Source organism: Rhyacophila brunnea, unplaced genomic scaffold (assembly GCF_057557595.1).
Source record: "Rhyacophila brunnea isolate RB1 unplaced genomic scaffold, BYU_Rbru_1.0 scaffold_17, whole genome shotgun sequence".
NCBI classification, from domain to species: Eukaryota; Metazoa; Arthropoda; class Insecta; order Trichoptera; family Rhyacophilidae; genus Rhyacophila; species Rhyacophila brunnea.
In genome coordinates this window covers 14,839,010-14,854,115 of record NW_028232827.1, presented here as the reverse complement: position 1 = coordinate 14,854,115, position 15,106 = coordinate 14,839,010, and the positions used below count along the sequence as shown (strand labels likewise).

Here is a 15,106-nt window from a genome sequence, read left to right as displayed (position 1 = left end):
CGTGTTATTATATTTATCAACACCCAATGTCTGTGATGGGTCAGCTACGTGAAATATATGGATGAACAAGCATCAACAAAGCGCTTTACGTTTAATGGTCTACAAAGAAAACAGAGTGAGGGAAAACCACCACTTCGGAAGCTTGATGGCTTACAAAGAGACTTGTGATAATTAGGGGTGATTGCGGATTCGAGTGTGTCCTTCATGATTTTGAATAATTCATGTTTACATCAAATAATGCGGCAAGAATAAAGGGAAAATGTTCACAACATCCTGTAATTAAACGGTCAGGTACAGGTCATGTACCATTTACACATACAGCTCTGAAGAGTTCCTCAAATCCTCTTTTTATAAAACTCAGCACTCCGATCCAGAGGTCACAATGGGCTTTAAATCATAATTAACAAAAAGATACATTACAAAATGTTTCCTATATTTAATTAGGTGATAAAATTACTTTTATCATTAAATTTATTCAAAAGGTTAATGTCTTTTCAAGAGATTCTGCATTGACTTAGTGGTAATTCATGATAATTTAAAAACACATTTTATAAAAGGAAAAATAAACAAAATTCAATAATACATACATACATAGAAAATATAACTTCCACAGTATTAAAATGAAAACGTAACACAATGTTTTAATTGTATGCCGAGACATTGTTTCTACGACGCAGGCATAATGGAATGTGTGATTGTAATTTGGGTACCACTAACAAAATGAAACATCAGGTTTCGATGAAATTATTCCAACATACAATAAAATTGTATAATTCAATAATGTAGTTATGCAGAATGTAGCCAGTCCACAATAATGTCGAGCTGAGATAATGGCACTTTAGCAACAACATGATTATTAAAAATGTATGTAAAATGTCAAATTGTAAATAGTATTTTATTTCAAGATTCATTTTTTGCGGCTTGGCTATTTTCAGCAGAACGTAGAGAAAACCTTCTCGCATCTGATCTATATCATATCTCATTTTTTTTATTTTTTGTGGACTGGCTACTTTCTGCATAACTATGTCCAATTGAGATTCCATGGATTCATTTTAAATTGACGTTAGGTGAAACAAAAATTATTATTTATGCTCATAAGCGGAGCATATAGGCGTTTACAGGGTGAAGGTTGTGTTTTTTTTTAATAAAGAATTGTCGTAAGCCTTAATTAGCTCAACCCATTGGTCCTTGCTCTGGATCAAAAACATGTGATTTTACCAGATGCGAAATTCAAATCCGCGATCCACGGGCTACACAGGCGAACGGTCTGTCACTACTACATAACACCATGGGAGTATTAGGCTTGTTTATGCATTTCAACACAGATACATACAACTTCCATATCACTACTAGCTGTTTATAAAGAAGTACCATGTATTGTAATATAATTAATTCTAATCAAAATTTTCATTTCATTATGTTTTTCGTCAAGTAAGTACATTACCTACATACATACAGGTTCTATGACAATAAAACAAAAATGGAGAAATGTTTCATTTCAGAACTCTTTAAAACACATTTAAAATGTAAGGTGTAACTGAAACTAAAAAAATTTGAGTACAACAAAGCGCATAATCTTGGAAATGAAAACTACAAAAGTTAATAATGGAGTGCCAGGAGTAGGAAGAGATACTTACGATTATTAAAGGCTGTGCATTTTTTATTGACAGTCCAAATTGACAAAGTTATCTTCGCAAAAATACTGATAAATCTATAATTTCAACGTTTTAGAATTAAAATCATTTTCTGTAAGCCGAAGGCGACGCACTTCTGCCGGTAGCACCGAGATTTTAGATTGTGTCAAAAAATTCATAAAAAATGCAATTTTTTTAAAATACACAATGTACAAATTTAATTTGTTATTTTTGACAATAGAATACACCTTACATTTTCACCTATGTATCCAATAATTATACCCTCGCAAGTATTCAATCAGTGAAAAGAGCATGCGTTTTTTAGACAAATCAAATATTATCCAACGGCAAACTATCCACTTCTCCCATTTCTGAAAGGCTGTCATCCTGACAGTTGTAGGTGATGAAGAACTTGAGAAACACTTTCGGCGGGGCATCCGCGAGGGGTCGAGCTACGAGTAGGACTTGCGTGACGGCCGCCGGCGGGAGGAAGGGGCTGAAAGCTGGAAATGAAGCCCCAGACGGAGGCAGCATGCGAACCTTGCATCCCTGAAATAATAAATCAATTTGATGGTCATCGGATTTTGACGTTCGCTGTGGAACTGGAGAAGAGATAGAAATCATTTAAGTATATTTAAGGAATTATTATTTATAAAATGCGATTTTATTAAAATAAAAGTAATATATTTATTCTATGGCTGCCCCAATCGGTGCTGCAAGGTCCCTGACTGGCTAAATTCGCCCCTGGATAAACCGCAGCCTAATACACCTTTACCGTCATTATTGAAAATATTTAGATAAACAATCACAAAAAGTCACAACAATAACATGTCATACGGACATTATAACAAGACATCAAAAAAGGTCACCATCTTCAACAGAATATTAATTTTTCTATGGCAACCACACTAACGCCATTGTGAAGTTGCCACCAAATATTGTGATGCAAAAAGCTCATATTACAACCTCTAGTCAAAGTTCAGTTTATATTATTTGTATAATTACCTTCGGGACGACAGCGTGAAATTTAAACTCATCTATCGGTTGAGTGTTACGACTTGTCGTGGATACGACAATCACCGATACATCCGGCCTCGGTTTATTCTCAGCAAAATGAAGAACCACCGTCAACCCGCTTTCCTCTTCAAACACTGTCAGAGGCGGTTTGCCCCCTGGCTTTATGCTACTAAGATTTATATTAATATCCATCAACGGTTTTACTTCAACTCCCTTCACTGGAGATTTCACACTTTCAACATTAGCAATACTTAAACTATCAGCTTCAGGAGTGATTGGTACTTTCTGCGGTTTATCAGGAATTTTACTCGATTGGATTTCTGTCTGTTTTGAATGCGACGGTAAAGATACTATATCTTGCTCGTTGCTTTTTTTAAGATCTTGCAAATATTCCATCAACGATATATCAGATTCTTCATTAGTTACTTTATTAATTTTGGTCTCCAACAGTACATCGTCAGTAGAAATGTCCACCATTGCATCATCATTGGAAGAATTTTGATTTGTCGTTTTGCCTTCCGATTTCAATGTCTTTGAAATGAGAAAGTCTAAATCTAACATGTTCTCTTGATTGTTTTGAGGATTATTACTTCCATTACTAATTTTTAATTCGTCCAGTATACTTTCGACAGGCGATAATGTCTTGCTCAGTAGATTCATGGGGACCTTTTCCAGTGATTTGCTGCAAAAAGAAGAAAATATTTACATATTAAGCTAGGATTACGTTAATCAGTGGTGAAGGGTGGAGGTAGGCTGTAAGGATCAGACATAAATAGTGCACACTACACTTAACATACATATTTGTTTTCATTGAGCTAAGATTAAAAATTGCAGATGGTGCTGGTTCTCCGAGTAATGATATATAGAGAGGGCCTATTTTGAAGCAAAATGAAGCCGCGTTTCTAGCGTATAACGCATAGTAGAATAACGATTTTATAATTATCAACTTAACTATGAAACATTATACCATCGTGTTGCTTCTCAGTACGACCACCAAATTTAAACACAACATAGTTAACCATAATATTATGTTCTATTAAAATAACTAAAAATAATTACCATTAACTTTATATTTAACACAAAAACAAAAAACAGCAACAAGTACGTGCTTGCAGTTTTTAAATGCATGTTATCAGCCAAATCAATTTTTTCCGGCGACATTTTCATATTTTTAAAATTCAGCCGAAGGAATTCTATCTTACTCAAACGCATAGAGCGGAGATATAAGCGTGCCGAATGCTTACTCACTCGCACTTATGGTTCATTTTTGTCAGGCATTGTGCTGGTTAGTTTATAAAATTCAATGAAATGCTGCATAAACCAATCCATAATAGATAATGGTCAAAAAATATTCATCTAAGTAGATGAAATATCTAAAATTATGCCATTAAATCATACATAATTTTAGATATTTTATAGATACTTAGAAGAATGTTTTTTTTATTTATTATGGTTTGGTTAGGCAGGGCTTAATGAATTAAAAAAAACTAAACAATGGTATCTGTAATATGTATTCTTAATTCAACTGAATCAAATAAGTATGACTGAAAAAGTGTGCACTATTTTTGTCGGATCGCCCATAACCTATTATGGTTTGGTTTAGGCAAAGTATAATTGAATTTTAAAAACTAACCCACATCATATGCAATTTGTATTCTTAGTTCAAAGAAAGATACAAGTATGACTGACAAAGTTTAGTGTGCACTATTTATGTCGGATCTTACAGTCTACCTCCACCCCTCGCCACTGTTTGCTGTTTTGTTTTATCCAAATAGCGTAACCTAACATTAAAGATGTGCATGTATCCTCTTTTCTAATGACAATGTATCCCTAGTAGAGTAAATTTAGTGAGATATGCTTTGGATGACCATTAATTATTAAAAGAAAATAATTTCATTATTGGAAAACACCAGATATAAAAAAAAAACGGTGTGTAGATATGTACGTACGTTAGAAGTTATACTTCTTTGGCGTAACAAAAACAAACCTTGTGATAAACTAGATTCTTTGACTAGCTCTTAATTATCTTGTTAAATTACACACTCAAGAAAAAGGACCGCTTATTGGAACGCCGTTGGTTTATTTCTATACACTTTAACTTATACTAACTGACATTTAATCGTTTATTTACGTAAGGAATTGCAAATGGCCAACAATAATAAATTCGCTGCCTAGGCAACGGAACAATTCAAAACTATAATATTATACTGTATAATTGTCACAATTGCAGTATCATACTGTGGCGTAAAGGTAGTGCGTTCGGCAAAATTTATGTAAAAAGACAAACAAAATAGTAGTCGGAAAACAAAAATAATTCAAAACATTACTTATTAAAATAGAATTACAAAAAACACAGACTGTCATCGCTGCGTCTGACAATAGCGTACGCTTTTGAGACACAAAATTCCCTGATGTTGCAAAAATTGCGCTCATTTTGAGTCTACGTTGGCTTAATTGTGTTAAATACCCCGATCAGTCTTCAAACGTTTTGTGTTTTATGTCCACTTTTTTCATATAGAACCTCGTTTTTCAATTAATATTTGATAAAGAAATCCCGAAAAAAGATTCTTGAGATCCGGGATTTCCTGAAATGTAAAAAATTTCAAATCTCGAGATTCGGGATGGAAAATCTCAAAAATTTCTCGAGAATTCCCATTGGAAAATTCCCGAAACCCAACTCTAACTGTACCTATTGAATTGAACACCGGCTTTGACAGAAGGGGGAAGAGATTGTTTAATAAGTCCTTCTCCGAGGGCATCGAGTTCTGCCAATCCTCTGCTGGCGGGTTGACTTGAACTCTGCTTCTGATGCAAAACTGCATCCTTCTCTATAATTTGAAAAACAATCATTTACATGTGAAATCATTCGTGAATTTTACAACCAATGACTAATAATCTAACCTGTTGAATTTCATGTGATTTATATTATCATATTGTAAAACAGAATTCTGGCAATTGAGAAGAAATGGCAAGTTCAAGAATAAATTGTTCCACTATATAACTACATATCGATGGTCTAATGTTAATAACCCGTATCTGACCTATATGACAAAAATGACTTTTTGATATACTAAAAACAACAAAAATTCTGCCGATCAACTGCCAAATTCCTGTATCTGTAGTTATTTTAACAAAAATGATACAGCCATTTTAGTAATTTCCTGTATCTGAACATTGCAGGAATAAACCTGTAATAGCCCATATCTTGTCTCTCAGCTATCAAGCGTGTTGCATGACGTGTGTTGAATTCAGCTTCAAAATTTCATTTTCGAATTATTTAAAAGGTAAAACAGCAAGTAATATAACAAATCTGGATGTTTATCATAATATATGTCATATTTTATTGAATGTTATCATTATATTAGGCGTTATGTGCTTTGCTTTACCACTTTTTACGTTACGGGTTATTGGCATACTATGTAGTTACAACATGACGTGTGTGCTATTAACAGTTATAATATGAATACGTGTATTAATTAAGGCGCTAAGTACCAAAAAAATAAAAACTGGCATTTTTATACAAAAATGTAATACATACCAACGCCAATAACTTCAACTATGGTCTGAGTGCCTCAAGCAAGTCAAAAAAATACAGCAAAATATTTAAACCTGTCGACGTTGTAAGTCCGTTGGCGTGTTTTATTTATAATGGTGTAAGTAGCACTGCAGTGGTCAACAGCATTTAATATAAAATGGCTGACGATGGTGTGTTGACACTTGCGAGTTCTTAATACCTAAAATTGTAGAAGCTGCCGTAATTGCTTCACACTGTAAAATCACATTTTTCAAAAGGTCTGCTTCATGAAATTTTACTGCAATGACTCGGTATTTTGCAACTACAGGCAATACTACTTTTTGGTACTTGGAGCCTTAATTAATACACGTATTCATATATTGGATATTAAATATTCAGTTTTTTTAGCTTCCTGCACAATTTGTAAAGTCACTTACGGGATATTAACATTAGGCCATCGATATTAAATTCTGCTGATCACCTTCACCATTCTAGTGAGGATATCTATATGATACAATTATTGCCTACCTGCTGATGTAGATACAAGACTGACAGGTTTCAGTATTGGAGCATCATGAACCTGCGACAGATTATCAACATTCTTCGATAAATCCACCGATGAAAATATATCTCCGAGCGCCTCCATGTTGGAACTATTGCGTTTCACGACGATGTCGTTTGTCATTAGATTGGTCTCGTTTGAATTGCTAGTCGCTGCGAAGTCCAGTAAAGAGTTTCCGTCTCCGTTCAACAGAATGGACCCCGGCTGCCCTTTGGTCTTCACAGCATTTTGTACAGTCTCCAGCGACTTGCCTTGCAAAACGATCGCTGTGTATTTGTCAAAAACTAGACCCAATTCATCACTCGCTTCTAGGACTTCATCTAAAATAAATGGTTAATTTTTTAATGAATATTTTCGACTGAGGGTACTTGATGAACTTTGATTTAAAATTCTAGTTGATTAAGGCTTTGTACCCGGATTTTGCCTTTTGTTCAATGCTTAATTAGTAGTAGGGAAATCTGTCAATTGTACATTTATCATACGTGAATGTGCATAGTACATATTTGAAGATGGAGAGAGGTGAAATTGCTAAATTGATTCAAATGAAATAAGACAAAACTTATATCAATTTGATAACACTTTTGTTTAATTTAAACTTAAATTATAGGTACAAGACAATTAATTGTATTGTATCTTTTCTGTCATAATATGTCAACTTGTGGTTGACACTACTTTACCTAAAGACATTATTGAAATATCTTTCAATAAAAAGACAGCATAGTATGAAAACAAAGTTTTTGGTTATCAAATAGCTATGTGGTCACTTTTTAGAGCACATTTGAGTGATGAAAAATGCCAAAAAAGCAGTGTTTTGCAAAACTAATAATGCTTTTAAATGTTTCTCACTTAGCATATTCTCATTGTGCTGGGTTTCTGCCGCTAATTTAAACACGGTCGGCCGCAGTCTACTGCACGCTCCGTGCAATTCTTTTATCAGGTCAAGGTCTTCTGCAGAACTGTAACCGGGTCGGTACTGGTCCAGCATTTCATCTAATAATTGAGCATTGTTATGAACCGTTTGCAGTTCACTTAAACGTCTTGATACAGCCTCGACGCGACGCTCGTCCTGAAAGTCAAATTAATAATATATACTTACAGTATTTATTTAAAATACATAATTTTGAAATTCTCAAAAATCGTAGAAAAACTATAGGATTGAATGGGATTTAAACACATATCTTACAAGTGCCATGTGAGTGGTCTGAATAAAAGGAATGCTACATTCTTAACTTGAATTTTTCTCTCTACTATGAATGGTCAAAATCACGGAACAGAAAGCCAGTCGCCATAGACTAAGGCGTTGGAGCCAGTTTTGGTTTATGAATTAATGACAGTCAGGTCATAAAATGCAAGGAATACTAAACCCACCGAATGTCGTCAAATATTACCAATATTGAAAATGTGTTTTGTTTACATGACGAACTTTAATGCCTGACGTAAATAACATAGATATTCTTTAATACATGTGTCCACACTCTAAAATTGTACCTTCTTATAGTCATACTGACAAGGTAACCCATTTCCCTTACTTTAGTATTCCCTGGTAAATATGGACCATGTGATAAAATACTGTTCAACAACAAGATCTCGTCGATAACCGGAAGTAGCCGTAGTCGACTAAAGAGGAGGGGCTTATTAGTTCATAGTTTTAACACGTGGACAAGAATTACTTGTTCGAACTGTACGACAACAATATCTCGTCGATAACCGTAAGTCGCTGTAGTCGACTAAACAGGAGGGGCTTGTTAGTTCACAGTTTTAACACGTTGACAAGAAGTTCTTGTTCGACAGTAATATATTAAATCTTCGTAGAATATGGATATTGTGCCAAATATAGTCAACAAATGTTAAAAATGGTAAAATAGATCCAGCCGCTGGATTGATTATGAAGCCCATGGATTTAGACCACTTGATAGATTATCTTACAATTGTAAGATTTTTTAATAACTGTTTAATTAGCACCTTCATGCTCAATAGGATGACTATTGTCATCTTTGCAATGAGAATAGCATGATGATAATGTTATTATTGGTTGACTGAACAAAATACATACCTCTCTGACCATTGTCTTGATTAGCCTGTTGGCCGCCTGTAAGTCATCCGGGTTTTTGCTTTGCAGCAGTTTTTGAAGCATTCTAGATTTTTCTTCATCCTCAAAAATGACATCTTTGTTCCGAGGTTTGGCGACGGTTGAAGGGACATCTTCGGGGGGCGGGGGAGGAGGGACATCTTTGACAACCCCCTGCTTCTTGAGCATTTCATAGGCGTCACGTATCTTTATCTCACGGGGGTAATCTACTGTCCAACTGTGCATTAGAGTCAAAACCTAAAAAAATCCAAATCATTCATTGATTGAACAAAAGAAGAAAATAACAAATTGATCTGTTCATATTCTTAATTATCCATTTGTATATAAAAGGTGCATGTCCATTAAAGTTCAAATATGTTAGCAAAATCTGCTGAAATCACCAGAACAACAATAAAGTCACCTCACGCGTATTGCACTGCATTGACACCCGCATGACTCATTGAACGTCTTTTATCATTTTCTACATGCCTACACATTTTCGACTCATGTCAAAATCGTCTCTTTTTTATTTTTAGCTGTTTTCACTATGTATTTCACTATTATTATCTATGGTCTGCAGGTTGGGTTCTGTTCAAAATATTATCTATGGATGCGATATCGTAAGTAATTTTAACGTACGCGCACTTAACTGTTCAAATTAATTGAAATTAGCATGATCAATGAATAATAATTCAAAATATCAATACATTAGAGTTGGCACTCTCCATCATTGAATTTATAGAGATAGTGATCATTCAAAATATTGCGCAGAATGACGAAACCATAGACAAAATTTATCGCCGTAACAGCAAGACTGTACGCAACGTGCATCATAATATATTTGAAACATTAGAATACAATTTACTTAGATAGGTAGTTTTACAATTAAAAGGCATACTAGTAAACCACCCGTGATGACTGCGGATTGGACAGAAGTAAATAATTATATTATAAAATATGCTCTGATTCAGTTAATCATACAGCAGAAGATAAGAGGGCAAAAGAAGACGCATTTACCTCTGGCAAAGACTGCCAGAGGTTAATGATTATAGCGAAGAAAAAGAAAACACTTAGACAGTGATCAATATTAATTTTATAATAATATAACTTCAGTAAGGCAAAATAATGCACATCAATTTGTTTATTCATATTCGGCTTTACTCAATTTTTTAAAAATAAATTATCTTTAGTTTATTATTTGGTAACAAAAATAGTTACAATTACAAACCCAATAATTTCATAATTTCTCACGCAATTCTATTACATATGCATGGGATAGTAAGTCAATTCAAGCTATTTTTGACAATAATTATTGTCTTGCAAGTTTTTTTGTTTACATTCTCGTATTTAATGAGAGTCAAGGTAAACCATTGATTTACAATTACAGGATATGCTTTTAGCTTAAATAGGTTTGACGCGACCATAATTTCCGACAGTTCATAAAACAATTGAGGACATTCGCCCATTGGTATTGTGTTATATGAAGCCAATGAGTGCAGCAAAAAGATTCAAACCAAGGTAAATGTTAAATAACCAGTTAGTATCTCACCATTGATATCAATTGGTAGATACATAAAAATAGTACTTACATAATAAAAAAATTAAAATAGATAAGATAGTAAAAAAAACAGAAGTCAAGAAAACACAAACTGTGAACTGTTGTAATGTTAATAAAATATTTTTTTAACCTTTTGTCTAACAGCTGGGGCCGTTTTATTTCCGTAATATTTAGGTGAAACGAGTTTGATCATTTCGTTGAGGAAACGAAACTTGTCAACTTCAGCATGGAATCCGACATCACATCGTTTCATGCATGCATCTAGGACTTCGAGAGCCAGCAAGGCTTCCGTCGGATGAGGCGACCTGATGCGAGACGCTATGACTCTGGTGGCAATGTAACATCCGTTTGGTGAGTCTGCTAGCACGGAGCAAAATGCCTCCAAAGCGGCAGGATCCGGCCTGTCCAAGGAGGCATTGGTTGCCCTGTCTGAAAAACACAATTATTTTATGTATAGTTCGGTTCATTTATTCTAGTATTAGCTAGATAATAGATAAAATACTGATTATTTGGTAATCCTGACATCTTCACGTCTTCGGTTATCCTATTAATCTCACAAGTATGTTTTACCGAGTGATTCCGGGCTTAACTACTATATCCTTGAAATGAAATGTCAAAATGTTATATATTATGTTAAAAGTATCAATGATTTCCTGTGGTTTCTTTTAAAAAACAAAATACTGAATGAAGCAAATAGTTTATTCGAGCATTAGTGAATATGAATACTATATTCGTAAATAATAAATCGAAAACCTGAAACAAATGAGTAACAGGAGAAAGTTATTAATTGTTAAATCAAAATTGGCGTCTGGCAGATAAAATACCTTTTCTATCACAATATTTTCTGTTGCAGAGGTTTGACATTTGGATGTCAAACTAAATCCTCCACAATGTTGGTTGGGCGTATATAAAAGTTAAAAAGCTTTATCAAAATTAGATAACAGCAGCTATATATGCAACGGAATGCAGTAAGAGTTGTTTTATTATTGCTGTTTCTTTAATTTGTTGATGTATGGGCTGGGTTCCGAAGAAGGATTCATCTTATGAAATTTGACACCCACGTGAAAGACTATGATATATGATTTATTCGGTGTTATTTTTACAGGCATTCCCGTGATTTATCAGGTTTTAAACTAATAATAAACAATATTCTTACGTATCAAGGCGTCAAGGCTTGTAATGACAACCTCCATGTTTTGAAATCAGCTGGGATTGGCGTTCCAAAATAGACTCGGAGTGATGACAGTTCTGTCAACGCAGAACGCAGTTTTCATTCGCTTATTCGACATTTTTACAAAAATAAAAATTAAATTTTTAAAGCGAGAAATATTTCATTAGTTTTCTTTTGATTTAATGTAAATGTAGCAGTATTATGATTTAATATTTTTTTTATCATTACTCAAAAATTTTTGAAGGCAGTTTACAACAAAATTTTACAAGTTATTAGTGCAAGCCGCATACCTGCAAAAACAGCTAAATATGATTTAATAACCAGTTTGTTGTTTAAATATTCATTTCTATATGAGTAAAAATTATTTTAATACACACATTTATTTATAGGACTACACTTTTAGTTATTACGAAATCGGTTTTTAAATATATTTTTAAGGATGTCGGAGCGTTAATAAAAACTGTCCTGGCACTTTGTTTTTGGATAATTTGATTTAGTAGTACGCATGGCTAGCACCTTTCCCCCTTGATGTAGTAATGCTGGTAATATCAGTAATACACTGACAGCCGTATTTTTACATATTATATTTATACGTCATTTTTTATAGCAACATTGCGTGAAAAAAATGGTGTGATAGCTGTCTAAAATTGTAAATTAAACTCTCATTGCTAAAATGTATTCCCGTCTTCTCTTCATGTTGCGTCCTTCGAGGACCATAGCTTCGAATAATACCTTACCTACCAATAAAGTGGCCGTAAGACATGCGACGACAACTCCTTCTGGAGCCATCCTACCAGAACCCGAAAGAACACCTTTCGGGCTATTCGGTTTGGTTTGCGCTGTAGTGCCTGGGCTGCTGATAGGAGCCGCGATCAGTAAAAATATAGCTAATTTCTTGGAAGAGAACGAATTATTTGTGCCTTCAGATGATGACGACGACGATGATTGAATCGTCATAGCGAAGAAGGTTATTTAACATTCTCATTCATTGTTGATAATAAATAACTTAATACTCATGACTTGTAATTTATTTACTAACTTACATTTTGATTCTCTTCACTGATTGATATAATAACCTTATTTTTAATACTCACTTCTTTCGTTTGATTAGTTGAGTTATGTATACGAATTTGGATTGTTTCCAAGATAAGATTTTTATGTCATGATTTTAATGAAAATGATGTTATGCAAAGTAGTACTGAAGTTCAATGCTACCACCCGTATGTTGTTTGTGTTGTTATTCATTCTATCGCAATTGATTGATAATATATATATTATGTAAACAACATAATATACAAACTTTGCTAGTAAACACTGAGTAACGTGTCAAGCCAAAAGCTATTTGACAAACTTGATGTAGACTCAAATTCTAGAGAGCATGATTGAAGTATTCAGAGCCTGTTTGTATGAATGTTATTTTTTTAAATTTTCACTGCTAACCGGTTAATTACCCTATTTAATTATAACGTTAATTGCTACGCGCTAGACGCGGCGTGCGTGTTGAACGACTTAATAGCCATGCCCTTACTTTTTTGTACAAGGTGGTATAGGGTTAATTACATTGATGTGCAGTTAATTATGTTCTTCCATTTGTCTTTAATTTTTTTGTGTAGTATTGTGTTATTCAGTATTTCGAGGTCAATTTCATGATTATGTTGTCCACCCAGAGTTCTGAGAGCCCATCACTCCTTTTCTAGTATTGGCAGTCGTTGATTACATGCCTCCAAGTTTGAAATGTGAATGTTATTGCAAGTTGGCGTCCACCATGGACCAGATTCCTGACATTACTGACTCGTTTTTAAATTAATTAAAATTTATTTATTAACAAGGTATACATTTGAATGCTAAACGATATACCAGCAAGAAATGTCGTTGTCGACGTCTCAATGCTTAGAATGGTAAATTATATTAGGAACTTCCAAGCGCTCCATTATCAAACCGGTTCTTATTATGTTTGCTTTGCACATTTAATCACTTCTTTTGCGGGTTCGATGATTATTGGAAATTAAAGTTATTTATAAAAGGGGTACCTATGGCCTGCTCATTTAGTGCTGACAACGCAACTGGCGCGTTTGCATTAGTTGGCCATCAGATATAATTAACATGATATTTAAATGTGGTAATTAATTAGTAATTAGTAGGTCAGCAGTGAATCGGTTTTAAAACATATAATTATGGAAATATATTTTCATAAAGTGTATTATAAGCATCTGATCGTTTCCGTTTATACCATACACTTACAAGCTTAGTGAAAATATATTTTCATGAACAGAAATCGTAAGTTTAGTATGGCACACGGTTCTAACCCGCATACGGTTTCAGTCCATGTATGGATGGCCTCTTAAACAATAGAATTAATTACGTGCACTTAATTATTATAATACAATTAAAACATAAAGAAATAACGTAATCAAGTATATAATCTGAGGTTATTGGCAATTATCTAATCAATATAAATTTAATTGTACTCGCGGAAGTTCATTATCAACATTATTAGGTTCCGCAGAAAACCATAGGAAGAGTGTCGTAAACTTTCGAAGTCGAGCGAAGAAAAAATGCGTGTGTGACAAATAATAAAAACACATATATTCATTCATGAAATCCTCTATTCATTTCAACCTACCACGAGTTGATGTTATTAGTCATAGTGTAGTATGGTAAAAATAATACCAATTTTTTTTTATCAACAATAATTATAAATGCTAGCATTTCTCGCCTGGATTTTGAAAAACATAGCAGCCAATGGGTTTCAAGCATGATTTTTATCAAAACTAAGAATATGAGGGTCGACACTAAAGACTGACAATTATAACTTGAGGTGCGATCTTGGCGCTGATGTCAAGATTCGCACATTGCGAGTTATTAATTCTAACCGGCTTATCTCAAGAAATAATTCAAGTTCGATTCCGACGGCTGACTCAAATTATTTAAAAAATTTCCACTGCTGAAGAATAGGTTTTTAAATAAAACCTTGTGAAGTGTCCGTTAAGATACCTACCTCTTGGGGTGGAAACGTACATTAACTAACTCTGCTTACAAAGTAATTACGTGTATATGGCAGTGATTCCTAATCTGTTTTCTTCGGAGCATTTTATAAAATCTTGCAGAACCCTTACTTAGCTATAATTATTATAGTCTTGAAAGTTAAATTTGAAAAGTAACACCCGTAATAATTTTAATTGTGTTGTTTTTTACAGGACAGGTTTGAAAGATGTTTGCCGTTTGGGAAGATAATAAATACCACATTGTATTGTCTTTAAATTATGATTTATTTACTGAACATGTGTTGTGATACTATGCTTTTAATTGCAATAAAAACATAAAACTCTCTTATAATGTATAATTTTGTTTAATATAGTACAGTTTATTAAACCTAAGTAGTAATCGTATAATACTTTTAACATATTAACCATTCATTGTTGGCACCTGGCTTTACTTACATAAATTATATTTATATTTATTTATTGTGCTATTATTTTTTTTTAGTGTAGAAATCAAATAAATACTTGTATAAATTAAGTTGTTGATACTTTACAAAGTAAAAAAGTGTTAATTATTGTGTTTATATTAAATTAAATAAAG

The 15,106-nt window shown here is 33.5% G+C and overlaps 2 protein-coding genes across 2 annotated transcripts; one reads left to right on the top strand and one right to left on the bottom strand.

Annotated features, from left to right (window-relative positions):
- Positions 1-479: 479 nt before the first annotated feature.
- Gga (ADP-ribosylation factor-binding protein Gga) lies at positions 480-11,567 on the bottom strand. The gene is made up of 8 exons (XM_085944526.1): positions 11,510-11,567; positions 10,484-10,782; positions 8,781-9,053; positions 7,574-7,793; positions 6,694-7,047; positions 5,341-5,479; positions 2,640-3,333; positions 480-2,183 (listed from the first exon to the last, which is right to left on the bottom strand). The coding sequence occupies exons 1-8, from the start codon at positions 11,544-11,546 to the stop codon at positions 1,965-1,967; spliced, it is 2,235 nt and encodes a 744-aa protein (XP_085800652.1). The 5' UTR covers positions 11,547-11,567; the 3' UTR covers positions 480-1,964.
- Positions 11,568-12,136: 569 nt separating this feature from the next.
- Positions 12,137-14,860, top strand: EMRE (Essential MCU regulator). The gene is made up of 2 exons (XM_085944792.1): positions 12,137-12,491; positions 14,722-14,860. Exon 1 carries the CDS (start codon positions 12,198-12,200, stop codon positions 12,471-12,473), a length of 276 nt encoding a protein of 91 aa, XP_085800918.1. The 5' UTR covers positions 12,137-12,197; the 3' UTR covers positions 12,474-12,491; positions 14,722-14,860.
- The last annotated feature ends 246 nt before the right edge of the window (positions 14,861-15,106 follow it).

Excerpts from the sequence above, each read along its gene's own strand:
- EMRE (XM_085944792.1), top strand. The coding sequence starts at position 12,198 with ATGTATTCCCGTCTTCTCTTCATGTTGCGTCCTTCGAGGACCATAGCT.
- Gga (XM_085944526.1), bottom strand. The coding sequence starts at position 11,546 with ATGGAGGTTGTCATTACAAGCCTTGACGCCTTGATAC. Across the intron at positions 9,054-10,483 it reads CCCCAGCTGTTAGACAAAAG|GTTTTGACTCTAATGCACAG; the intron begins GTTAAAAAAATA and ends GGATTTTTTTAG. Across the intron at positions 2,184-2,639 it reads TTCACGCTGTCGTCCCGAAG|GGATGCAAGGTTCGCATGCT; the intron begins GTAATTATACAA and ends TTATTATTTCAG.